Source organism: Zootermopsis nevadensis, unplaced genomic scaffold, assembly GCF_977971745.1.
Source record: "Zootermopsis nevadensis isolate Lab colony 2312 unplaced genomic scaffold, Znev_1.0 Znev_ptg000013l, whole genome shotgun sequence".
NCBI classification, from domain to species: domain Eukaryota; kingdom Metazoa; phylum Arthropoda; class Insecta; order Blattodea; family Termopsidae; genus Zootermopsis; species Zootermopsis nevadensis.
The window spans coordinates 3,135,115-3,162,782 of record NW_028259145.1 but is presented as its reverse complement, the minus strand read 5'-3'; the positions used below and the strand labels follow the sequence as shown (position 1 = coordinate 3,162,782).

Below are 27,668 nucleotides of genomic sequence, written 5' to 3'. Positions count from 1 at the left end.
TCACGAAAATGCTTGTACTTTATCTGTTATCTATGTTCGCGTCGGAAAACCCAGGAAGAAATCCGCGTGGCTACGTGATGGATCTTAGATGGCGTTGTGTCGTAGGGCTCGCGTCAGTTCGCTGAAGCCCTAGCTCGCGTGTGGACATTCTTCACTTCTTGGTGTTCTGAGGTGATTGTCAAGTGTTGTTAAGCGTCGTGATGGTGTGCTGAAACTCTACGCTTAGATTATTTTATGTTGTCTTGAAAGGGTCTTACGCAGGGTACACCATGCACAATACACAAAGTCGATGTGCATCGGTTACCTATACTCTTATTAGGCAGTGTAAGAAGGGGACAGTTCTACGTTCCGAGTGGTATACAGCGTTGCATAGTGTCAGGAGGGGCCGTCTGAGGCGTTGAAATCGAGGTCGATCTTTACAAAGAATTATCAGCGATGTGAAATCTTTCCTCGGCACAAACGGCAATGTGGCAGTTCATTTATCAGTCTAGCATAAGAGGCTGAAGGAACGATCCGCTGACTTGGATGACTATAATAAAAGTTTATTGCGTGACGTAATTGTTTCATTTTCGATACTAGAGATTTTCCAGGTAAGATGGAAGGTTATGTTAACTGATTTTTTTACGAGGAAGTGTATTTTCTACTTTCTAATCTTATCGCTCATCCGGTGTAATATCAAATAACTGTTTTCATTTTTTAAAATAATGAAATAGCAATTATGTTATTTTTTCAGCCATGACGATTTAGCGTCATTTTGGTTAGTACTTATATTTAATGTTACAGTCGTAAATGGTGCTCAAATTCCACCTATAAAACGATTAGCGGTTATTGCATATCAATTGTAACATATTTTTGGCACGCACTGTATCTGACGTAAATATTCTGTAATTTGTTGATTGTCTACTTGCACTAATTTTTGTCAAGTCACAATTGTCAAGCAATAATTTCTGTGTTCATGAGTGTTGAGATCAAAGGTCGGTTAGGCAGAGATAATTTCAGTAACAGATAAAGTATCTTACATTATCTTAGCTAAGATGATAGTCAAATTCTGCTCTACTTGAATATGGCTGTCATCGGGGTTGTTGCGCCTTATAATCTCCCCCACTTCAACTCCTTCTGAGAGTAACTAACTAGCTAACTAACTAACTCTCTGGTAGCAGAAACCGCAGGTCCAACACCAAAGCCCGCCACGGGCCACGATTCTCAGTCAACTCCATCCATTTGCCATCCTCACAGCCCATCTCCCTAAGATCCATCTTGGTGTTATTCTCCCATCTCCTTCTTGGTCAGCCCAGTGATCGTTTTCCAGAAGGATTCGCTGCCAGAGTGTCTTGCAAATATATGCTGCTATTACTCTGCTATTTCTTCAGTCAACTGTAATTCTGTGTAATTACCAATAAACCTAGTTGAATCTGTGGGAATACGAATGAAAGGAGATTAGGACGTATTGCGATGATATTTTTCTGCATGATCGTATCACCACCTCAAATAGGGAGCCTAAGGCTGCCTCCTATCGTAATGTTCTCAGCATGAAGCCGGAATAGAAATTTTCGCTTGACATCGTTCATTGTATGTGCACACTAAGCCAAGAGCTTCATATTTTCTAAGCCCCGAACCAGGAGTGATGTAAGCGCACATCGCTCGGTCTTTGTTCTACAGAAAGTACATGATTCAGAGATGTAGCGTTGAAATTTCTTGAGGAGAAATGAGCTTCGAAACATTTATAGTACAGAAGGACTGTCAGCATTAGCATTAAATTAGGACGGCAGGTTGGTTAAAATCTATAAATATTAACAAATCCAGTCATAAAAAATAACTAAAATACGCAAAAAAAAATTCAAAATGTTGTAACTTGATTAATTTGGCTATGTAACTCCGTGAAACAGAATTCTTCTTCAGAAGCTCTTATTCCACCAATTAACCTAGAAATTCTCCACCACTTTTTCAACCCCGAAGGCTCAATATTGAGTCCACAAAAGCCAGCCATTTGACTCTAGTATTAGGCAGATGAATTCAGTCCACTATTTAACAATGTTTCCTTCAGATTCATGTTATATTACTCCAATACCTAGGACTCCCAAGTTGTCTTCTAGTTTCAAGTTCTCCTACTAAATTGATGCACTAGATTCTCATCATTTCAAGCGTTTAGCTTTCATCTCAATATCAGTGTGATCATTCTAACATGTTAGTATCTGACAACTACAAATTTTGAAGCCACTTCTCATATAATTTTTCATTGCTAATTTATCCAGTGAACTAATACGTAAAACGAGCGGTTTTACGTTCGTAAGAAACGCCGATAGAAATTGATCCAGGCCTAATGCTGTGTAGAATTCGTATTCTTTTGTGGCATTCTCACAGTGCATATTTATTCTCTCTCAGGTGTTACGAGTTATGTCTTCGGCACTTTTCCTTGTGGTTTTCGTCTTGTATGGCGCTCACGGAGCAAGGATCTTAGGGCTATTTCCTCTTCCTGGAAGGAGTCACTTCATATTCTCTGAAAGCTTAGTTAAGGAGCTGGCCAATAGAGGGCACCAAGTGACAGTGCTCAGCCCGTTTCCACAGAAGTCACCCGTTCCTAACTATACTGATATTCATACCGGAAGAACACGAGATGACTTATTTCAACAAACAGGTACCGTACCATATACTTTTCACAAATTTTCTTAAAGAAAACTGGTAATATGATACGTTTGTAGACAGCTGTCATCTGAGTTGAAGCGTCTTGTAGTCTATTAGAAGTTGACCAACTTTTCAGAGGTCCTTGCTGCCTTCATCATCAGTATGATCACCCTTATGAAGGAGGACCTCTAGTAGACGTTGGTTGGACGTTGGTAAACTTCTACCAGACTTCACGACGCTACAACCCAGAAGACGGCCGTCTTGGGATTAGAGAAAGTATCGATTGTAAATAAAGTGTAAACTTGTAAGATTTAATATTTGCACCGCCACGGTGGTCTAATGGTCAGAACACTAGCCTTGTAATCCTGGGGTCCCGGGTTCAATTCCCGGTGGTGCTCAGATTTATAACTTGTGTTGGGCAAGACCGTGGTCTAGGTATCACGGAGTTTTCCTCCGGGGGCTCCCCGGTTTCTCCGTGGCATCCCAACAATTACTCCATTCACACACAGAAGAAGGCAATGGCAAACCACTTCTGGATCATCTGCCAAGAACGTATATGAACAGGTCCCAGTCCGAGAGAAGGATGGAAGGATCCTGTTCATATGGACCTGTCGCCAGACAGAACACTAAATAATAATAATAATAATAATAATAACTGCAGTGTCTCTTGATGTTTATCCAAGCGATCTTGTGGTTGAGCTCTGAAAGGTTTTGTACGCGTTTACCCCAGGACTGCGCGCTCAGCGGCGATACCAAGAAGAAGAAGAAGACAACTCAAACAGAAAACATTTTTGTTTCAGGCGCTACAAACTCATTTGATTTGCCAAAATTGAGCTACTTTTCAGTGGTGATGATGCTATGGGGATTGGGCGAAATACTCTGCGACAAAGTTCTGCAGGAGAAGGAAGTTCAGGATCTCATAAACTCCAACGATCAACAGTTTGACCTAATTATTGTTGAGGCATTCGTCAACGACTGTTTCTTAGGATTTGCCCACAAGTTCAAAGCTCCTATAGTTCAAGTAGTTTCATTTGGTGGCGCTTCATGGATGGGGGACTGGGTCGGAAATCCCAATCCTTATTCTTATGTGCCAGATCCTTTCCAGAATTTCTCTGATCAGATGGATTTCTGGGAACGGATTCTCAACACTCTGGGTAACACATTCCAGAAAGTCTCGCGACTCTTGTATTACTTACCGAAACAGCAAGCTGTGTTGGAGAAGTACTTCAGTAACTACGCCCCCTTGCCTTCCATATCTGATCTCGATTCTTCCACATCGCTTATCCTCGTAAATCATCACTTCAGTATAAGTTACCCTAGGCCTCTCATGCCTAACATTGTTCAAGTTGGAGGAATGCATGTGAAGCCAGCGAAGAAATTGCCAGATGTGAGTATAATTGTTACTTCTAAAATATTCTGTGTTAGTTCAGTGCAATGGGCAGGCCCAAGTGACAGAATAGTATTAAAATACTGTTTTATATTTGAATTAGTTCAGTACGAATATAACAGTACGCCTACAGATTTGTGAGGACTTTGACCCATTTGGGTCTGAGAAGGAAACTGCATTTCATAACAAATTACGTAACACAGCTCTTCATTATATTAAATTAAATATGCGACTATATTCATCAAGAAATAAAACAAAATGAAGAACGTACCAAACTAGGTAGGCCGTGTACGAACGCACATAATTACAATTTTCTCCAGTCTCTGTACAGTAAAAATAATGTTGCCCCAATATACACCATGTAAGCGCTTGGGAGGGGAGATGGTATAGTTCAAACTAATTCTTAACCTCGACACTAGATGTCCAGGGAATTATAATTTTCATATTTGTGATGTTGAAGTGGACATGAATCGAATTTTGTTTTCTGTAAAAAAAATGTTCCAGATTTCTAAGTAACTGATGAACGTAACCTAAATTTTAATAGAATTTGCGCCTAGTCGAGTCGACAAATCGATCCAGAAAATTTCACAAAGTTTAATTTTTAATGTTATCTTATTCTGTGTACTATTCTAATGGATATTTATATTTTATTCTAGATTGAAGCGTCGTAATATTTCCGAATTATTAATTTTGACCCAGAAACTTTTGTTATTTGTTATTACTAATAATTAATTATGGAGCATATAGGTAAAAATTAACAAATTACCTATGTTTTAAAACACTTCGTATCGGCTTTTAGCAGTGGTCTGTATAAGGCCGCCCAGTGTTCTAGCAGCCAACATAGTAATCTAATATTTAAAAGTGGCATCCTCCTAATTTCAGTGGCTAGCGTGCTACGCATAATTAAAGGACCCGTACCCATATTTGTAAAAATATCTTTTCGCATAGTGAAAGTTGAGCATCTGGAGATGGGAGTTCTATCTTCCGAAACGTAATAAAAAACCTTATCAAGTAGGTAATGGTTAGTGTCTAACACAAAGGTGATATCTTCGTGATAATTTTAATGCATTTGTCAGGGTTCATAATATAACACGTATTACGTATTAGAACTAACCTGGCTTTTATTACGTTATATTTATAATTAATTTCAGGATTTACAAAAATTTATTGACGAATCACCTGAAGGAGTGATCTACTTCAGTATGGGCTCAAGTTTCTACAGCTCTGAAATGCCAGAGATTAAAATAAAAGCCTTCGCAGAGGCATTTTCCGAGCTGAAGCAGAGAATTCTGTGGAAATGGGAGACAGACTCTTTGCCAGGGAAACCGCAGAATGTAAAAATTGGAAAATGGTTTCCACAAGTAGACATTCTCGGTAAGCTTCAACTACCAACTTCCATATTCAGGAATATATTTCTTTCGCGTTATACATTGGTTATTTATTCTGCGCGAAATAATTTTCAAGTGACACAATATTTACTGGGGCATTTTAATACTTTTATTTCTTTTTTAATGACAGGACACTGTGTAATGGAATTTAGTTTATAGATTAATCTTACCTTTGAAGCCGAACTTCATCTAAATAATACTTAAAAATCACTACCTCATAATTGGTTAACGCTAGTTAGGAAAATAAACGGTGCTTATTCTGTGAATCATATTGAATAGTCAGATACATTATAATGGCAAAATACAAGGTCAGTGAATGAGAAAACGTGAGGTACGTATACTTATAACTGGGTTGTGATGAGTTATATTGTAGTACCGGTAACATAGGTTTTGAATATCAGTGTTTTTACTCTAGTTTTATATATGAGTCGAGTTAAGTAGACAACTAGTTTTTTTATACAGCTTTGGTTGCTTTCATTTGTGTATGTTTAATTGAGTTTTTAACATTGATTTCTTGTTTACAATGCAGCACATCCAAATGTTCGATTATTTATCACTCACGGCGGGTTGCTGAGCACGCAGGAAACAATTTACTGTGGTGTTCCCGTTCTGGGGATTCCCTTGATGGCTGACCAGCATCTTAATATGGCCAGAACAGTTTCAGCAGGTTATGGAATTCAGTTCGACTTTGCAAACATTACCAAGGAGTCCTTGAAATGGGCGTTGAAAGAAATTCTAGATAATTCCAGGTACTGTCCAGAATAATATTCTTTAAGTTGTGTAAATTGTGATATTCTGGGTTTTTTTTTTTGTTTTTTGTTTGTTTTTGTTTTTGCTGTCTTGTAAGTAATTACCAACGTTAGGGGGAAAAAACAACCACCTGCCCCAAGCTGAATATGAAGGCGAAACTTTCCTCCGAAAAGCTGATAACCATTTACAAGACAAGGCTTCACAGACCTCAAAAGACATACATAATCCACGTTTTAACCACCGTGTTAACCTCAAAACATCTCACTGAAGTATTCAGGAAGACGTCAGATTTATACTGTAGTCTTCTAGGTAGCTGCATCGTCTATTATTTTAGGCAGATAGAAAGATCTCAGAGAAACAAACCGCCTATGTCACATGCAGGAAGATGATAATATTTTCTTTTTTTCTAAAAATGGACGTTCGTATGAGATTTGAGACTTTTGCCGCGGTTAAAATGTGCACATAGAAGATTTCGTGGAGTCATTACTCACTAGACGCTAATCCATATCACAACTTTGGTCTAAGTAGATGAGAAAAACAATAAACAGTTTTTACATCTCGTCTTTAATCCCCATATACTGATATCCAGATTGTGGTGCGTTACTGTGGCAGTAATTGACACTAACATTTTCTAATTTGGAGCTCTTGAAGTGAGTGTAGTACGAGATTTAAAGGCTTTTGCTTAATGCTGTGAAGAATTGTTTTAGTTTATTGTACTCCGCTCTCAGTTTGAGAAAGGGCTTGTCGTTATTCACAATTTTACAGTGTTACACCAAGTAAATTTTGTCGTACATCACAGCACTTTCACGTGTAGCTGTCACTTGAGCAGTGCGTGTATGTAACCATCTAAATACATGGCCCAGATTCGTTTTCACATGCTGATTGTCGCTCACAAATACCAGGTAATAAACCTTATCCTGAATCAGATCAACCCATTTATCATCACCATACTCGTTTCCTTAATGTGTTTCCAAAAAAATTTCACATATTTCACTAGACCCCAGATTGTTCTAATATCTCAGGTTCTGTCTTTTTCTGTATTTAGTAAAGAGTTGTGTTATTGTGGTGACGATTTATTAACCATCCGGCCGGCTCCCAAGCTGGAGGAGTACCCATTTGCCACTCCACATCCTTAACATTTACATGAAGATGTTACGTCACCAGATTCGTATCAAAGTATTTCTAATTCAGATGCAATTAATAGCAAGGACCACTCATGTCACACACAAAGCTATTTTTAGTCGCCCTCTTCGGATGTTTTTTAAACAAAGACAAAAAGAATAATTTGCATCACAGGTACCGCGAGAACGCCCAGCGTCTGTCCAGAATCTACCGGGACCAGCCACTCACACCACTGGAGCAAGCCGTGTTCTGGACGGAGTACGTGATCAGGCACAAGGGAGCGCCTCACATGCGCTCAGCTGCACTCGACCTCGCCTGGTACCAGTACTTCCTGCTAGATGTCATCGCTGTTTTAGCATTAGTTGTAGGAATTTTTGCTTTCGTAATATTCCTGGTGCTTAAGATCGTGCTAAGAAAATTGTTTGGTGGGAAAAGAAGTCTGAAAAAAGTTGATGTGATCCAGAAGAAACGTGTTTAACTAAAAGTGTTATGATCGACACGAATGACTGCGGGTGAGTTTTGGACGTGTCTGTCTATTAAATGTAATACAGGCTTCAAAATATTGGATGATAACGCATGATATTAGCAGCACAAGAACGGGTTTAGATTATGAAGTTATTAAACTATTAAAGGTACAGGTGCTATTGTATTTAAATTGTAATGAAAACCACATTCCATTACTCTGTTAGTGTTGTTAGATTTATAAAGTTAATTATTACACTGTTAGAATCTACTGTCAGATATGTTATTGGTGTCTCAAGGGAAGATACCACAAAGACCACTTCGTCATAGAAATGATTCGTCACCCTCTTTGAGTCCACAAACCGAAAAACATTCTATATATTGACGAAGACAACTTTTGAAGCTGTAAATACGCAATTTTCTCCAGCCTCCTTTTATTTAATTCCTTATTAGTACTAGTATGACACTTACAACTTTGTTATCCGGTACCCAAAATTCGTATTATTTATTAGCATATAGGACTACGTTTTACACTCACACAGTACATGTTCATTTTGCGTTTTTGTTTGTTGATATTTGCGTTTTTGGATAGTAGATTAAGATTTCGAACTGAATATTAGTAACAAGCACGCCGTGCATGTAATCTGTTTTGCGTTTTCTTCGTGAATGAAGTATCTTCTAATTCTATGTTTAAGAACTTTTACATCCATCCAAAAACCTAGCATTATCATAAGTTAAAATTTGGTTAATTTCCTTGGCGTTATTCTTGTTTCAAATTTTCCGTTCGATTCCTGCTAATTAAGACTTAGGCGGAACCTTACTTAAGACTGATTCCGAAAGCCAAGACTTTCCTGGCTACCAAATGGAGGTAATGAGTTGGAGTTATATATTCCACAATATATTTAAAGAACTTTTTCTTCTCTCTTTCTTGCCTGAGTACTGGATCAAGTGGTCGTGTTTACGGAAACGCATACATTATAAGTTTAACTGCAACGCCCGCGTGGCCTGTGATAAAATTTCACTGCTCAAACACTGAATAACTTACTGCCATCGTGTGAAGGAACAAATTTTTCGGTTCTCATTCAGCGAAGACTTATTAGCTCTACGTTACAGTATGTTATGGTAATCTACAATACATAATGTTTCAAAAAGTACGCGTGAACCTATAAGAATACAATTGTAATCCCCATAGCGAACTTACAGTTATAACAAGTGTTCGAAATGGGTTCAACAAGAATCTACTCCTGTCATATTGCTGGAGAAGACAAGAGTGTGGGATCTGTTGAAATGAGCTGGTTATTGATTATTCATCCCCGATACATACCGACCAGGGGGACGATGAAATTCTGGAAAACTTCAACAGGAGAAGTGTCCTGGAGAAGTGAGCCGTGTGCCCTGCAACGCCATCTTGCTGGAAGCAGTCGGAAGCAACGTCTTCTTCATTCAAATGGCGAAGGAGTGGCCCAGAATAACTTCACGACAAAGTTCAGAGTTGTCATTATCTTCAAAGAAAGTGGCACCATTTTAATATTATTACAGGCCATAAGATAACTAATTTCCATTGATCTCAAGCCGATTCAATGCCGGTATCACGTGGCTGTCTGATCGTTTAAAAGTAACTTTATGTAATGATAATTGTACAATATTAGACCAACTTTTTCCTGTCTTAAACACATGTCTCGGTACTTCAGCATCTGACACAGTTTCCCTGAACTCCTGAACTAGTCGATCATTTTCAGCAAAGTGTTGCGATGTGGAAAATGAAATACGTCAGACATTTGCATAATCTTCTGTTTCACGTCTTCTGCTTGTTCAGTTCCGTGTTTACATATGTTGACCTCTGAAACGTCGGTACACTTCTACCAGACTATACGGCGTAACAATCCAGAAGACAGCCATCTTGAGACTCACAGTCGTGAAAACTTCAAATCCTACGAATGCCAAGGGTTTGGCGGAATGTAAATTAGCAAGAGGTGCATATCTTACCTCAGCTAAATTGTGCCTCTAAATCTTATAAAGAATAGCAAGTTATGTAACAAAAAATTCACTGTTTAAAAATGTACGAAGCTAGGAAAGTCAGTCATAAAGATGTCACACAGTTTTTCCTATTCTGTACCCGTTAGAGTTTATATAACTAGCAGGACAAACAGTTCAGGGTCGTCTTATCTATACAGTATTAAATATCTATTATCAGTGGATTATAAACCTACTGTAAATAGATTGACAAGTTGTATATCATAAACTTCTTTAGCAGCAAACAGAAAAAAGTGCTATATAAATATGTTGAAGTGTGTTTTTAAGTCAGTAGTGCCAAGGAACATTGCAGAGACATTCGTTATTGATTCTAGATCCATGAAGGTCAGTATATGTAGAAAGATGCACTGAACACTGTAGTCAGGGAATAAAATATTTTTATTACTTGTTTTTAGTTAAAACGAAGAAATCAAAAGCGGTTAAATACGGAGAATGCTTCAAAACATTTATTTCATGTATCATTAATAAAATCCTTAATATGAAGATGCACCCAAAACTATAATTTTTCTTTCTATTAAAACTTAGTCTTACATTCTTCAAGAAAGAATGCAGACCGGTGGTGTATGACAAGCAAGGTTCGTAAAGAGCAGAATATACAATTTTAGACGCGATCAAAAGCCACGGCGTCGAAAAGGAAAACAGAAACAGCTTGAATCTAATGCACTAGACCCTTCAAACTTCCTCCGTCACACTCGCGTAAGGATTAATCTTGTTATTAGGTCACTGCTCACATCATTAACAATCAAAACGTGTGTTGATTCTCGAACATCGTTTCGCATTGACATCGTTTCCTGTCAAGGATGAACCAGATAACACTACAACAACATAATATTTTGGATCACAGAAGCGTTTTGTTTGTGGAAAGTGGCCTTCGAGCGACAAAACAGCTGATATTACGGTCATATTGATTTAAAGCAGTGCACCAGCTGTAAAAATTTAACATTGCCAATGGTATCTTCGTTTACATGTAGTAATTAGGGTTGCGTTTTAAATGGAACAAATAATCTGTATCTGGACGAAAGTAACTTAAAGAGTATCGTAACTTGTGCTCTGTACCGAATGTGATTAAATTACGGAGAGGAAGTTTAGACAGACAAAATCCACGGACAGAAAGATGATAATCTCTCACCATTATGTATTCGGGTATATGAAGGGAGATGTTGACTTAGACTAGAGATAGTATTCAAATGGGTCTTCATGTTGTAAGTTATGAACTGGATTCATCTGACTCAGGACGTTATACAACCGTTGGTTCTTATGAATGTGTTACGCTTTCATTAACGAAGAATAATTTCTTTCCCATCTGCACAAATACCATTTTTTTTGCGACGTTTCGTGCATGTTGTTTGAGGCATAAGCAATTTCAAAGTGTTCTCACTAGGTGCTACTGGTAGCGTTCTTGTTCTTATCAACGAGTTTCGATGAGGCTTATTGTGCGAACATCTTGGCAGTCTTCTCAGTCCCAGCACCCAGTCACATGGCCTTGAAGTCGGCTCTGTTGACAGAACTTGCGGCGAAGGGGCACCACGTCACAGTTATCAGTTCGTTCCCAGAAAAAGTTTCAGTCCCAAACTACACTGATATCCCGGTATTATCACAGGAGTTCGTTAAGATTGGTAAGAATATATATTTATATATGCATATATAATTACAGTTTGGAAATTAAGCAAATAATTTAAAATTATTTTTATAGTACCGAGTCTTCAATTTATGCGGTAACGGCCAAGCTTGCATTGCGTGCTCGGTCGGTACACTGTTGACGTCGGCAGACTGGTGCGTGTTCTTCCCGTGAGTCTCAGGCGAATCAGTTTCAGTGCCGCTAGTAACAGCGAACTACGAATATTTCTCGTCACTAATACATGTTATTACATTAATTGTTCTTACCTTAAATCACAAAAGATGTTCAAAGTGACTTCCTTGTTCTTGCAGGCAAGCTTCACATCTCGTTAACATATTTCTAAATACTCGATGAAGCTCTTTTGGGGTAATTGCCGAAATCAGTTGTCGAATATTTTTCTTTAAGTTCTTCTGCAGTGCGCGGATTGTTTACATAATCTTTGTTCTTCAGCATGCCCCAGAGGTAAAAATCGCACGGGTTTAAGTCAGGGGAAGGCGGAGGCCACTGAACGGTAACTTGTTCACCAAACACTTCTCTTAATGCTGTAGCATTGTCTTGCATGAAGAAACCGTAAGTCTTTTCTTCATCGGTCATTTCTTGGAAAAAGGGTCTAAGTATTAAATTTACATAACGTTCAGAATTTATTTTTCATTATAAAAGATTTGCCCTATTATTCACTTGGAGATAACTGCACACTCCAACCTTAATGTCATGAAGAGGATGTTCATGCAACTGATGTGGATTTTTGGAACTGTAATAGCGGTTGTTTTGACTGTTGACATATCCACTTAAATGCAGCCATGTTTCATCACTAAAAAACAATACCTCTGGATTAACAATCCCATCATGCACGGATCCCAACAACCAATTGCAGAAACGAGTCCTAGCACCAGTGTCAGGATATGTTAGTCTCTGAACAACATTGGTCTTATATGGTCGCAATTTCAGAAGTCTCGTTGCTATGTGAGCAGATCCCAATGACACGCCAGATTGTGCAGCTAAACTTGCCAAAGATTTCCTTGGACTTTTTTTTCTAAAAAAAGCCCCAATTTCATTCAATTTCTCTTCCGTCAATACACTCCGTTTCCTGTTCTTCTTTTTATCCAAAACTGATCCCGTACTGCGAAATTTTTTTACTAATCTCTCTATCATGGGCCTGCTAGGAACACTTACACCAGGAAAATGTCTGCGATATTTACGGTGGCATCTTCAGTAGGATGAATATTTGGCATATGTTTCGACTAAGAACACACGTTGCTTAATACTATACACCATATTATCAACGTCAATCCGCAACGAGAGGCAATGAAACTGATTCGCCGGTGACTCACGGGAAGAACACGCACCAGTCTGCCGACGGCAACAGTGTACCGGCCGAGCACACAATGCAAGCATGGCCGTTACCGCATAAATTGAAGACCCGGTATTAGACATTAATACTGACGGTATATTGATAAAGTGGGCTAATCTTGAAAGTACATGGGGAGTGAGTAGTACAAACAACATTAAGCCGAAATTCTGAAAAGACCATGTTATTATTGAGACCTAAGCACGGATGGAAGGGCTATAAAGAAAATAATTTTTAAAAAGTAGTATTAGAGTGTGTGGACGGACGGCTGTTAACTGGCTAAGGCTACAGGGGTCTAGTGACCACAGCAATCAATTGTTGACCACATGAGAAATTGTCAGCCTGTTAGGAAAGGAATCAAACCATTAAAGTATATGTCAATGTATTTCTTGGAATCTGTTTTTAAATATTTTGTTTGCATTTTCAGGACAAGATGGACGCAGTGTTTATAATTGGGTGCATCAAAATGCTCTTATGGTCGGAACTCGTTTCTGGCAGATAGGCGGTGATACGTGCAGTGAAATATTGTCTGACAAACGCGTACAAGATCTGATTCACTCAACGGATTTGCATTTCGATGTCATAATCCTGGAAGCTTTCTTCAGTGATTGTTTCCTCCCGTTCGGATATAAATTCAAAGCGCCGATAATTAAATTCTGTACATTCGGTGGAACTAACTGGATGGGTTCCTGGGTAGGAAACCCAAACCCGTATTCTTACGTCCCTGACGTCTTACTGGACTTCAGCGATCGGATGAATTTATGGGAGAGAATAATTAACTCTCTGTGTGGAGTTTTCTTCACGCTAGGACGACAGTTCTATTATTTACCAAGACAGGATAAAATAGCGAAGCCATTCTTCAAAGATGTCGAAGGTTTGCCGCATCTGGCAGAACTAGATGCCACTTCTACAGCCCTTCTTTTAGTCAACAGCCACTTCAGTATCAGCTCTCCGAAGCCTCTGATGCCTAACATTGTTCAGGTTGGCGGTTTGCACATAAAACCACCTAAACCACTGCCTGACGTAAGTGTACATAAAATAGGCATGGACAGTGCATTTTAATTACTCGATTTGTAATAATTATTTTAGAGGTAGATATGAAATACTTTTTGAGCTCATTATATATTCAATTAATTTTACCTATTTTGGAATTACAAAATTTTTTGGGTATGAAGATGTTTCATGCAATACTTTTCTTCGGTGACTTGTAATCTTCTCGGTTAGAGTCCAATTGTATTCTATTTCAGTAATAGTTCTTCCCTGAATAATCCTGCAGGAATGACAACGCTTGAGAAACACGAGTATAAACGGAGGAATATTATCAAGATGAGGATTTCATCTGAATTCATTTTGATCCGGGGATAGGCCAGTAGTCGGCTCTTGTGTTTATGCTAATAAACGTCTGGGACATACAAAACGGGGGAATTTTTCGCCTATTTAAGCGAGTATTACTTCTGAACATGGGATCATTTTTTTGATTTTGTTATGTGAAAGATGTTGAGATATCTGATTACAGAAACCTGAGAATTTTTAAGATTTATTTGTAAAAAAAACAATATAAAACAACTCAAACTTCAATTTCATACTGATTTCTTTTGTTTTCAAAAGTTAAAGAATTAGTAAATAAGTACTATTTTTACGTACTATCAGGAACTTACTATTGTATGAATTCTACAGTAATCATGAAATGCCTTACACATATGTAATATTAGTACCGAATTTTTAAGTTAAAATACTGAAAATTTATATTCGAAACCAAGATACGATATTAATAATTAAGAATAAGTACATTGTCGTACGAATGTAACTTAATAATTACCCGGAATTTCGGATCTCATTTCTGTCATCATATCAGCAAAATCTTTGCTTTCTATGCAAAATTTGAGGCTTTGACCGAGGCGTAAATTAATTTATTATCCTCGGTAGTTCAGGCCCGTAATCTTCTTATTATATATTGTTACTTCGAATGGACATTATACTCTGATCTTCGGTCCTAATAAGGAAGACATCATGTTGCTTTAAAATACATTTACAATCAAGAAGACACAGAAAACCACAATATTATATATATAATATATATTAAAGTCATTTTCTTAGATAATAATATTCAAACTATGTAACAATCTTACATGTGATGCTAGTGTGTTGTTAACCTCACCACATACTCGTAGACTGAAATATTTTACGTAAATTTTATTTTGTAAAATCTCTCATCTTTCATTGTTCCCTTTTTTATCCCCAGGATCTACAGAAATTCTTGGACGATGCTCCGTATGGTGTTATTTACTTTAGCATGGGTTCAATTTTGCAAACATCTGACATGCCGGTTTCCGCGACGGAAATATTTCTGGAAGCCTTCTCCAAACTGAAGCAACGGGTGCTCTGGAAATGGGAGACAGACTCGTTACCAGGACAACCAAACAATGTGAAACTGGGGAAGTGGCTGCCTCAGTCAGATATTCTAGGTGCGTTTCATTTTAGGTATAAAGTAAATTGAATTGGTCTTTTTTAAAAACCACTCGAGTCCACGAAACCATCTTTACAGAAACACTGATTTAGGCAGTGAGCATAATTTATCGCGAATTTGTAGCAAGGCTAAGATGTCGGTTCAAGGAAAGGAAAAGAAAGATTTGCCGAAATTTGTGTTACGCTAGAGAAACAGTTTGAATAAGCAGGTTACGAAGTAGGGCGACTTTAAGAAAAATGTTTTAAACTGAACTAATTTCGGATTTTATGACAGTGGGGAATTTCCCACTGCAATGAATCCCGCTCATGAATTGACAAAATATATTATAGACGTTCTGACAAAATTTTGAAAGCATTTTGGTTCAAACACAGGAAAGTAGATTGTCATTCCATCATGGACACTGTTGGTATTCGTGTGCTACAAGACAGAATTTTCTTTAATTGCGAGTAGTGCGTTAAGACATAGATAGACCTTTGACTAGGTCATTTCGTCATTGCTTTATTGCTACAAATGATATATGCAGATTTGCTTTTTTTAAATTTTTGGCAAGAGATTTCTCCTTTGAGGACATCTCAACACGACATGTATATAGTTTCATTTTCTCGTCACTTGCTTTTTGACATTTCCTGATCTTCGTCCAAATATTGTGATCTTGTCCGTTCTCTGTAAGTGCCTACTGTTAAGTCAGCACGTGAAAACATAAATTAATTATCTTATTATCATCACTATTTTTAATTTTTTCATCTGTTGGGTTGCTTTAATGATACTGCATTTCTGCACGTACATCAGTAACAGATGGTACAGATGTTGTCAAAGATTCAGCACTTAATTTTAAAAAGAACGCTGGAATATTTTGAAACTAACTTATCTAAAATTAGAATCAATCTTGCCGTAGTTAAGTCTGAAATAAAATTCCAGAACAAAGTGGGACATATTTTAATAATTCTGTGACTCGTTATTGATATAAACAACGAAAAAATTATAAGAAAATGATCTGGTAGATTTCATACAATTTTGAGCTATAGTTTTGTTTGAGTTTCCGGACTTGATTTGGTTTACAATACTTATTTTAAATTTGAAAGTTCCAATGGCTTGGTGTGTCAGAGACAACTCGTGTTACAAGTTAAATCAAATCCGAAATATTCATGCACACAACCTACCAAAATTACTTCACTCCATAACAATTCAAAAGACAATATATTTAATTCCTAATTATGGAACGCCAAATGAGGAACACTAAGAGCGGTAACATAGTCGCCATATTTTATTTTTTGATTTTACCCGTAACATGAAAATGACACTGCAATAATCATCATGAAAGACAACTGATATAAGGAAGAGTTGCTCACATCTATCGTTTCCGTCCATAGCGCACCCGAATGTGAGATTGTTCGTCACACATGGCGGCCTTATGAGCTCTCAAGAGGCGATAAACCGAGGAGTTCCTATTGTTGGCATACCGATATTTAGCGAACAAAGACACAACGTCGCCAGAGCCGTATTACTTGGATTTGGAATCAAGTTAGACTTCCTAAACATCAGCGCCGAATCGGCTTCATGGGCACTGAGGGAAGGACTTGAGAATCCAAGGTAATTAATTTCACATTAGCCCGGGATACATTCGCTCCTTGAACTTGCAGACCCCGGTACAGAAATGGCTTACCAAAAATGATATCAATTAAAGGGATATTTAAAAAGGCTACCACTTACCCATTAAATATATAACACGTTTTATTACATAATATAAAAATCATTATTATCATTGAAAGCGTAAAATAACGTAATTTTCATCAAGTAGTTGACTTTGCCAGTGAAAATGGTCTCTCTCAGACAATAAGATGAAGACAAGTCTTTCTTCTGCTACAGACAAGCTAAAATCTGACATTTAAAGCAATGTGTTTTTACTCTTGTACCTTTCGAATGAGGACAAAAATAAACCCTTCCGTCTCTCAAACGTTTTACTGTGCCTACATGGGTATATTTTATCAAAATAGTCCACATCACCTTACGTCCAATTTTGGAAATATATAATTTCAATTTTATTCATTTCTCACCAGAACACTTTTATGTTAAGTACGGCAAAATACATTTACTTTATTGCGTTCTAACACGCCAATTGGAGCATATAGCGTGTTCCTATATTGATGCACGTGTAAACACGGAGTCACGCTATACAAAGTGATGCCTTTCACCAAAATGTGATCATTTCCATAAAATGATATAAAAACACTACAGTTTCTACAGAAAATATACACACTTAAAATGCGCGGTGGTACTGCATCCGCTGGTTTTATCATGCTCAAAAGAATTGCGTGTAATTTATTACGTGGTGTCTCCGGACTTTCACAACAGTATGTTTTATGTCGCAGGTACCGCGAGAACGCCCAGCGTCTGTCCAGAATCTACCGGGACCAGCCACTCACTCCACTGGATCAGGCCGTGTTCTGGACGGAGTACGTGATCAGGCACAAGGGAGCGCCTCACATGCGTTCAGCTGCACTCGACCTCACCTGGTACCAGTACTTCCTGCTAGATGTCATCGCTGTTTTAGCATTAGTTGTAGGATTTCTTGCTTTCGTAATATTCCTGGTATTCAGAATTGTGCTAAGAAAGCTGTTTGGTAGAAAAAAGAATATGAAAAAAGTTGATGTGTTCCAGAAAAAACGTGATTAAATAAAACGGTTATTATTACTGTTACACTGATCGATACGAACGACGGAGAGTAAGTTTTGAACGCGTCTATTAAATGTAATACAGACTACAAAATATTGGATGATACGCAAGATATTAACAGCACAAGAACGGATTTAAATATGAAGTTATTAGAATATTAAAAGTACACGTGCTATTAACATTAAATTGTAATGAAAACCATATTCCGTCACTCTGTAAGTGTTCGTGGATTTGAAAAGTTAATTGTTATAGTCTACTGTCAGATACGTATGTCACAAAGACCACTTAGTCATAGAAATGATTCTTCAACTCTTTGAGTCTACAAATCCAACATCAGGTTAAAAATTGACGAAGACAACTATTGACGCTGTGAGTATGCAATTTCCTCCAGGCTCCTTTTATTTAATATCTTATTACTACTTGCACACCAATTACCATTTTGTTATCCAGTACCCAACATTCGTATTATTTCTTAGCATATGGGACTAAGCTTTACACTCACACAGTACAACATGTACATTCCTGCGTCTTTGTTTGTTGATCTTTGCGTGTTTGGATAGCAGATTAAGATTTCGAAGTATGAAATATCTTCTGATTCTATGTTTAAGAATTTTTACATCCATCCGAAAACCTAGCATTATCATAAGTTAACGTTTGGTTAATTTCCTTGGCGTTATTTTTGTTTCAAATTTTCCGTTCGATTCCTGCTAATTAAGACTTAGGCAGAACCTTAATTAAGATTAATTCCGAAAGCCAAGACTTTCCTGGCTACCAAATGGAGGTAATGAGTTTGAGTTATATATTCCACAATATATTTAAAGAACTTTTCCTTCTCTCTTTCTTGCCTGAGTACTGGATGAAGTGGTCGTGTTTACGGAAACGCATACATTATAAGTTTAACTGCAACGCCCGCGTGGCTTGTGATACGTTTTCACTGCTCAAACACTGAATAACTTACTGTCATCGTGTGAACGAACAAATGTTTCGGTTCTCATTCAGCGAAGACATTACCTCTACGTTACAGTATGTTATGGTAATCTATAATACAGAATGTTTCAAAAGTACGTGTGAACCTATAAGAATACAATTGTAATCCCCATGGCGAACTTACAGTTATAACAAGTGTTCGAAATGGGTTCAACAAGCATCTACTCCTGTCATGTTGCTGGAGAAGACAAGAGTGTGGGATCTGTTGAAATGAGCTGGTTGTTGATTATTCATCCCCGATACATACCGACCAGGGGGACGATGAAATTCTGGAAAACTTCAACAGGAGAAGTGTCCTGGAGAAGTGAGGCGTGTGCCCTGCAACACCATCGACCTGGAAGCAGTCGGAAGCAACGTCTTCTTCATTCAAATGGTGAAGGAGTGGCCCAGAATAACTTCACGACAAAGTTCAGAGTTGTCATTATCTTCAAAGAAAGTGGCACTATTTCATGTTATCGCACGCCATACACAGCGATCTCATGCTGCTGTCTGGAAAATGTATCTTCTCCACCAAATTCAAGGAAATGTTTTAAAAATCGATAATATGGATTTATCTTGTGGAGATGCAGGAGCTATTGTCTTTTCGCTTTGTGTGCTGAATATGAAATTTTTGTCTGCTGTGACAATTTGAAAAAAACGTACTATCTCTTAGCTAAACAGCCTTATTTGCTGCTTCTTCAACCACTCTTGCATCCACAGCCGTTTTTCTTCTTCTTAACACCAAACTTTAACGCTAAAATAATATATATTATTAATTCGTGTAATGGCTACGAAATTGCGCAATATTTATTATGCAATCACTATTATAAGTTTAAAAGCCCTCTCATGTTATCACAATTGTACAATATTAGACCTACTTTTTCCTCTCTTAAACACAGATCTGGGCGCTTCAGCAACTGATAGTTTCGTTAAACTTGCCGATCGTTTTGCGATGTGGAAAATGAAATAGAGGGGCATTTGCGTAAACTTCTGTTTGGCCTATTCTGCGTGTTCAGTTCCGTGTTTACATGTGTTGACCTCTGAAACGTCGGTACACTTCTTCCAGACTATACGGCGTAACAATCCAGAAGACAGCCATCGTGAGACTCACAATCGTGAAAACTTCAAATCCTACGAATGTCAAGGGTTTGGCGGAATGTAAATTAGCAAGAGGTGCATATCTTAACTCAGCTAAATTGTGCCTCCAAATCTTATAAAGAATAGCAAGTTATGTAACACAGTAATTAGCATATAAAAAAATCGCTGTTTAAATGTGTACAAAGCTAGGAATGTCAGTCATAAAGATGTCATACTGGTTCATCCTATTCTCTAACCGGTTAGAGGTTATGTAACTGGCAGGACAGAACGTTCAGGGTCCTCTTATCTGTACAGTTCCATATATTTGTCTAGCTTTGTTTTCTGTGGATTATTAACCTACAGTACAGTGATTGGTACGTTGTATATCATGACAGCGTACAGAAGAAAGTGTTTTTTAAAAGCATTTTAGTATGTAGACTACTTCAGTCAGCAGCGGCAAGGAACATTGCAGAGACATTTGTTATCGATTCTAGAACAATGAAGGTCAGTATATGTAGAATGATGCACTGAACACTGTAGTCAGGGGATAAAACTATAGACGATATTAAATATTTTTATTAGAAATTGAAAGTGGTTAAATACGGAGATAGCTTCAAAACATTTATTTCATGTATCATTAATAAAATCCTTAATATGAAGATGCACCCAAAACTATAATTTTTCTTTCTATTGAAACTTAGTCTTACATTCTTCAAGGAAGAATGCAGACCGGTGGTGTATGACAAGCAAGGTTCGTAAAGAGCAGAATATACAATTTAAGACGCGATCAAAAGCTACGGCTTCGAAAAGGAAAACAGAAACAGCTTGAATCTAATGCACTAGACTCTTCAAACTTCCTCCGTCACACTCGCGTACGGATTAATCTTGTTATTAGGTCACTGCTCACATCATTAACAATCAAAACGTGTGTTGATTCTCGAATATCGTTTCGCATTGACATCGTTTCCTGTCAAGGATGAACCAGATAACACTACAACAACATAATATTTTAGATCACAGAAGCGTTATGTGGCCTTCGAGCGACAAAACAGCTGATATTACGGTCATATTGATTTAAAGCAGTGCACCAGCTGTAAAAATTTAACATTGCCAATGGTATCTTCGTTTACATGTAGTAATTAGGGTTGCGTTTTAAATGGAACAAATAATCTGTATCTGGACGAAAGTAACTTAAAGAGTATCGTAACTTGTGCTCTGTACCGAATGTGATTAAATTACGGAGAGGAAGTTTAGACAGACAAAATCCACGGACAGAAAGATGATAATCTCTCACCAGAATGTATTCGGGTATATGAAGGGAGATCTTGACTTAGACGAGAGATAGTATTCAAATGGGTCTTCATGTTGTAAGTTATGAACTGGATTCATCTGACTCAGGACGTTATACAACCGTTGGTCCTTATGAATGTGTTAGGCTTTCATTAACGAAGAATAATTTCTTTCCCATCTGCACAAATACCATTTTTTTTGCGACGTTTCGTGCATGTTGTTTGAGGCATAAGCAATTTCAAAGTGTTCTCACTAGGTGCTACTGGTAGCGTTCTTGTTCTTATCAACGAGTTTCGATGAGGCTTATTGTGCGAACATCTTGGCAGTCTTCTCAGTCCCAGCACCCAGTCACATGGCCTTGAAGTCGGCTCTGTTGACAGAACTTGCGGCGAAGGGGCACCACGTCACAGTTATCAGTTCGTTCCCAGAAAAAGTTTCAGTCCCAAACTACACTGATATCCCGGTATTATCACAGGAGTTCGTTAAGATTGGTAAGAATATATATATTTATATATGCATGTATAATTACAGTTTGGAAATTAAGCAAATAATTTAAAATAGTTTTATATTATTAGACATTAATACTGACGGTATAAGGAAAAAGTGGGCGAATCATGAAATTACATGGGGAGTGAGTAGTACAAACAACGTTAAGCCGAAATTCTGAAAAGACCATGTTATTATTGAGACCTAAGCACAGATGGAATGGCTATATGAAAAGTATTTTTAAAAAGTAGTATTTGAGTGTGTGGACGGACGGCTGTTAACTGGCCAAGGCTACAGGGGGTCTTGTGACCACAGCAATCAATTGTTGACCACAAGAGAAATTGTCAGCTTGTTAGGAAAGGAATCAAACCATTAAAGTATATGTCAATCTATTTCTCAAAATCTCTTTTTAAATATTTTGTTTGCTTTTTCAGGAATGAATGACCGCAAAGTTTATGATTTCGTGCATCAAAATGCTCTTATGATGCAAATTCGTTTCTGGCAGATAGCCGGTGATATGTGCAGTGAAATATTGTCTGACAAACGTGTACAAGAGCTGATTGACTCAACGGATTTGCATTTCGATGTCATAATCCTTGAAGCCTTCTTCAGTGATTGTTTCCTCCCGTTCGGATATAAATTCAAAGCGCCGATAATTAAATTCTGTACATTCGGTGGAACTAACTGGATGGGTTACTGGGTAGGAAACCCAAACCCGTATTCTTACGTCCCTGACGGCCTTCTTGGCTTTAGCGACCGGATGAATTTATGGGAGAGAATAATTAACTCTCTGTGTGGAGTTTTCTTCACGCTAGGACGACAGTTCTATTTTTTACCAAGACAGGATAAAATAGTGAAGCCATTCTTCAAAGATGTCGAAGGTTTGCCGCATCTGTCAGAACTAGATGCCACTTCTACAGCCCTTCTCTTAGTCAACAGCCACTTCAGTATCAGCTCTCCGAAGCCTCTGATGCCCAACATTGTTCAGGTTGGCGGTTTGCACATAAAACCACTGAAACCACTGCCTGACGTAAGTGTACATAAAATAAGCATGCAGAGTGCATTTTAATTATCGATTTGTAATAATTATTTTAGAGGTAGATATAAAATACTTTTTGAGCTCATTATAAATTCAATTAATTTTAACTATTTTGGAATTACAATGGTATTTGTGTATGAAGTTGTTTCATGCAATACTTTTCTTCTCGGTTAGATTCCAATTGTATTCTATTTCAGTAATAGTTCTTCCCTGAATAATCCTGTAGGAATGACAACGTTTGAGAAACACGAGTATTAACGGAGGAATATTATCAAGATGAGGTTTTCATCTGAATTCATTTTGATCCGGAGATAGGCCATAGTCGGCTCTTGTGTTTATGCTAATAAACTTCTGGAACATACAAAACGGGGGAATTTTTCGCCTATTTAAGCGAGTATTACTTCTGAACATGAGATAATTTTCTTTGCTTGTTTGTGTGAAAAATGTTGAGAAACATGATTAGATGAACCTGAGGTATTATAAGATTTATTTGTAAAAATACAATATAAAACAACTCAAACTTCAATTTCATACTGATTTATTTTGTTTTCAAAAGTTAAAGGATTAGTAAATAACTACTATTTTTACGTACTATCAGGAACTTATGATTACATGAATTCTACAGTAATAATGAAATGCCTTATACACATGTGATATTAGTACTGCATTTTTAAGTTAAAATGCTTAAAAATTGTTTCTCTCAAGCCAAAATATGGTGTTAGTAAATTATAATAATATATCTAATGAGTTATTAATATAAGTTTATAATTATCCGGAATTTCGCATTTCATTACTGTCATCTGATATGCAAAGCCTTTTGCGTTTTCTGATTATTAAAGTCTTTGCGTTCAATGCAAAATTTGAGGTTTTGACTGAGAAGGGAATTTATTTAATATTATTGGTTCTGCCATATAATCTTCTTAGCATATACTAACGTTTCGGATAGGAATTGTACTCTGATCTTTGGTCCTACTAATGAAGAACGTATGTTGCTTCAAAATACATTTATAAAACAAGACGACGCAGAAAACTACAATATTAACTCAGTATATTAAATTTAGTTACTTAGATAATAACATTCAAACTATGTAACAATCTTATATGTGATCATGTGTTGTTAACCTCTTCATATACTCGTACTGAATTATTTTATGTAATGTTTACTTTGTAAATCTTAGAACATCCTTCTCTGTTTACATTTTTTCCCCCAGGATCTACAGGTATTCTTGGACGATGCTCCGCATGGTGTTGTTTATTTTAGCATGGGTTCAATTTGGAGAAGCTGTGATCTGCCAGATTCGACGAGGCAAACACTTCTCGTAGCTTTTTCCAAACTGAAGCAACGGGTGCTGTGGAAATGGGAGACAGACTCGTTACCAGGACAACCAAGCAATGTGAAACTGGGGAAGTGGATGCCTCAGTCAGATATTCTGGGTGCGTTTGAATTTAGATATAAAGCAAATTGAATTGTTTTTTAAAACCACTCGATTTCGGAAAACTCCCTTTACTGAAAATATTTTCTTGGGAGGCCATGGTGAAAATCGAGGATCATACTTAATGGAAATAAATGTGAAATACGCACATTTTCACTAATAATCATGTCAGAAGCAATGTTACGTGTATCTCCGCCTATATTGGTTAATTTGAAATAGTGTACGATAAGGGAAGTTTTTTTGTGTTTCAATGGTGGCGCCAGGAAAAGAGCAAGAAACACTGATTTAGGCAGTGAGCATACTTCATCGCGAATTTGTAGCAAGGCTAAGATGTCGGTTCTAGAAAATGAAAAGAAAGATTTGCCGAAATTTTTGTTACGTTAGAGAAACAATTTGAATAATTGTGTTACGAAGTAGGGCGAGTTTAATAAAGATGTTTTAAGTAGATATAATTTCGGATTTTATGACAGTGGATAATTTTCGACTGCAAGGAATCACGCCCCTGAATTGCGAGACGAAATAATTTATAGACGTTCAGACAAAATTTTGAAAAGGAATTTGGTTCAAATACAGGACAACCATCGATAGACGTAAATGTTTTTACGTAAATAGTAGTCATTGTGGCTCCTGGATCTAAATTCTATAGGACATTTCAGAAACTTATAATCACATCTTATATTCCACTTAGACCAAACTTTGTTCAACCACAACCACTCAAAAAAAGTGCATTTGGCAATTCTGAGCAAGTAAGTGAGGCTTATGGGTTCCTCCAGTCAAAAGGAGCAGCCTTATTATGTACCAAACAGGATCATGTAAAGTTCCTACTATTATAATTATTTTTATCATAATTAAATCTGAAAGAATTTCTGTAACAAAGTGGGACATATTTTAATAATTTTGTGACGCGTTGTCATTAATATAAACAACAAAAGAATTAGAAGATAATTAGCTAGTTGATTTCATTCAGCTTTTATCCACAGTTAATGTTTCAGTTTTCAGGCTTGATTTAGATCATTTACTTGAAATTTGAAAGGACCAATGGTTTGGTGTGTCAAAGACAACACTTGTTACAAGTTAAATCAAATCCTAACACTATTATCCGAAATATTCATGTACACAACCTACCAAAATTACTTCACTCCATAACAATTTAAAAGACAATATATTACTTTCCTAATTATGTGACGCCAAAAGAGGAACACTAAGAGCGGTAACATCGTCGCCATAATTTATAGTTTTATCTTCATGAAAGACACTTGATTTAAGGAAAAGTTGCTCACATCTGTCGTTTCCGTCCACAGCCCATCCCAATGTGAGACTGTTCGTCACACATGGCGGCCTTCTGAGCTCTCAAGAGGCGATAAACCGAGGAGTTCCTATTGTTGGCATTCCGATAATTAGCGAACAAAGACACAACGTCGTCAGAGCCGTATTACTTGGATTTGGAATCAAGTTAGACTTCTTTAACATCAGCGCCGAATCAGTTTCATGGGCACTGAGGGAAGGACTTGAGAATCCAAGGTAAATTAATTTCACATAAGCCCCGAATACATACACTCCTTGAACATATAGACCCTAGTACAAAAATGGCTGCCGAAAAATGAAAACAAATAAAGTGATATTTAAAATGGCTACCCTTTAACCATTAAATATATAAAACTCATTATGACTTTGCCAGGAAAAAGGGTCTATCTCAGCCTTTAAAATGAAGAGAAATTCTTCTTGTGCTCCGGACAAGTTTTTTTTCGACATTTAAAGCAATGTGTTTTTACTCTTGTACCTTCCGAATGAGGGCACAAATAACATTCCTTTTCCAAAGTTTTACTCTGCGTTCTTGGGTACATTTCATGAAATGTCCTCATCACTTTAGGTCGAATTTTGGAAATACGTAATTTCAGTTTTCTTCATTTTATCACTTATCACTTTGTCAATATACGTCGCACTCTTATGTTCAGTGCGGCGAAAACACATTTATATTATTGCGTTCTAACACGCCAATTGGAGCATATAGCGTGTTCCTATATTGATGCACGTGTAAACACGGAGTCACTCTAATGCAAAGTGATGCCTTTCACCAAAATGTGATCATTTCCATAAAATGATATAAAACACCACAGTTCCTACAGAAAATATACGCACTTAAAATGCGCGGTGGTACTGCATCCGCGGGTTTTTTCACACTCAAAACAATTGCGTGTAATTTATTACGTGGTTTCTCCGGACTTTCACAACAGTATGTTTTATGTCGCAGGTACCGCGAGAACGCCCAGCGTCTGTCCAGAATCTACCGGGACCAGCCACTCACTCCACTGGATCAGGCCGTGTTCTGGACGGAGTACGTGATCAGGCACAAGGGAGCGCCTCACATGCGTTCAGCTGCACTCGACCTCGCCTGGTACCAGTACTTCCTACTGGATATCATCGTTGCGTTGACATTAGCCCTTTCTTTATTACTGATCGTGGCATTTTTTGCGTTCCGAGCAGTTGCCAGGAATGTTTTTTGTATTAAGTCATCAACTGCGCATGAATCTAAAAACAAATGACAGACTCAAACGTCAAGTCACACACACAAATAAATATGTGTTTGTAATCTCCACGGGATTTTATAAATTTTCATATGTCAAAAAATTTCAGATACAATGTGTCTGGTTGATTACTTTCTATTACTTGTAGATAATTTGCAAACTCTCAGGTTTATTAATTACACTCAAATACTTGTCACAGATGCAGCAGGAAATGACGATCCAGTTATGATAACCAAGACTGGCAGATAAACAAGTTAGTCACGATTCCAGTAACATCGCAGTCACAGAACGATTCCAATTAGCCTATGTAGTTAGCAGGATAAGACTCCGATTACAGCCTAGGTTTTTGTTAGTGTTTTATTATTCAAAACAAATAAATATGTATCTCTGCATTATCCACGTTCATCAATTCATTATTTGCTCAATTTCGGACGAAGTTACTCTATTCGACGTTATAACACCGAATTCAATTGACTTGACCTCGTACTCGCATCATCGCGTATGCACGACTTGTGTTAAGTGCTTAACTTTACAACTTTGTGGAACTGACTTCACGTAGAATCACTCACTTGAATCAACAATCTCCAACTTACTATTCTTCTAACTTCTGTTTTATCCCGAAGGATGACAGGAAATAGACCGAGTGGAAGTTTCCTTCATAAGGTCCATTAGATACAATTAAAATTCAGTTCCCCTTGTCAACACGAAATATTCGACATATATTGTTCAGAATGTTATTCATATAACGACACAGCTCATAGGTATATATATATATATATATATATATATATATATATATCAGACTTTGGTTACGTTATGTGTAATACAGAGTACCACAGTGTAAGGTTGAGTAAGAGTCAGGCATTGTTTGCGTCTAACCATCCAAAAGCAACCAAAAGTGTTGATTAGTGACTAGTGACCAATCTATAGAATTCATGTGCTGAATAGTTGTTTGTGTGACGTGATCTATTATCATAATAA

At 37.3% G+C, this 27,668-nt stretch overlaps 2 protein-coding genes across 3 annotated transcripts in view; both read left to right on the top strand.

Moving 5' to 3' along the window:
• LOC110826505 (uncharacterized) overlaps positions 1-17,895 on the top strand; it is a 60,140-nt gene extending 42,245 nt beyond the window's left edge. The window contains exons 2-12 of the mRNA XM_087348767.1: positions 2,383-2,635; positions 3,423-4,009; positions 5,161-5,383; positions 5,927-6,146; positions 7,444-7,741; positions 9,976-10,089; positions 11,147-11,381; positions 13,159-13,754; positions 14,974-15,196; positions 16,569-16,788; positions 17,568-17,895. Of these exons, the coding sequence (XP_087204893.1) occupies positions 2,383-2,635; positions 3,423-4,009; positions 5,161-5,383; positions 5,927-6,146; positions 7,444-7,741; positions 9,976-10,089; positions 11,147-11,381; positions 13,159-13,754; positions 14,974-15,196; positions 16,569-16,788; positions 17,568-17,871 (3,273 nt within the window). The 3' untranslated portion in view covers positions 17,872-17,895. The remainder of the gene's footprint in view (positions 1-2,382; positions 2,636-3,422; positions 4,010-5,160; positions 5,384-5,926; positions 6,147-7,443; positions 7,742-9,975; positions 10,090-11,146; positions 11,382-13,158; positions 13,755-14,973; positions 15,197-16,568; positions 16,789-17,567) is intronic.
• A 144-nt stretch (positions 17,896-18,039) lies between these two features.
• On the top strand, positions 18,040-27,082 carry LOC110826508 (UDP-glycosyltransferase UGT5). Of its 2 annotated transcripts, none has more exons than XM_022057208.2 (6): positions 18,040-20,418; positions 21,461-21,695; positions 22,125-22,720; positions 23,941-24,163; positions 25,464-25,683; positions 26,414-27,082. In XM_022057208.2, the coding sequence occupies exons 1-6, from the start codon at positions 20,413-20,415 to the stop codon at positions 26,703-26,705; spliced, it is 1,572 nt and encodes a 523-aa protein (XP_021912900.2). In that variant the 5' UTR covers positions 18,040-20,412; the 3' UTR covers positions 26,706-27,082. The 2 variants fall into 2 exon arrangements, with proteins under 2 accessions (XP_021912900.2, XP_087204942.1); XM_087348816.1 differs by having other exon boundaries at positions 18,040-20,665.
• The last annotated feature ends 586 nt before the right edge of the window (positions 27,083-27,668 follow it).

Excerpts from the sequence above, each read along its gene's own strand:
- LOC110826508 (XM_087348816.1), top strand. Across the intron at positions 21,696-22,124 it reads ACAGGAGTTCGTTAAGATTG|GAATGAATGACCGCAAAGTT; the intron begins GTAAGAATATAT and ends TTGCTTTTTCAG. Across the intron at positions 25,684-26,413 it reads GAAGGACTTGAGAATCCAAG|GTACCGCGAGAACGCCCAGC; the intron begins GTAAATTAATTT and ends TTTATGTCGCAG.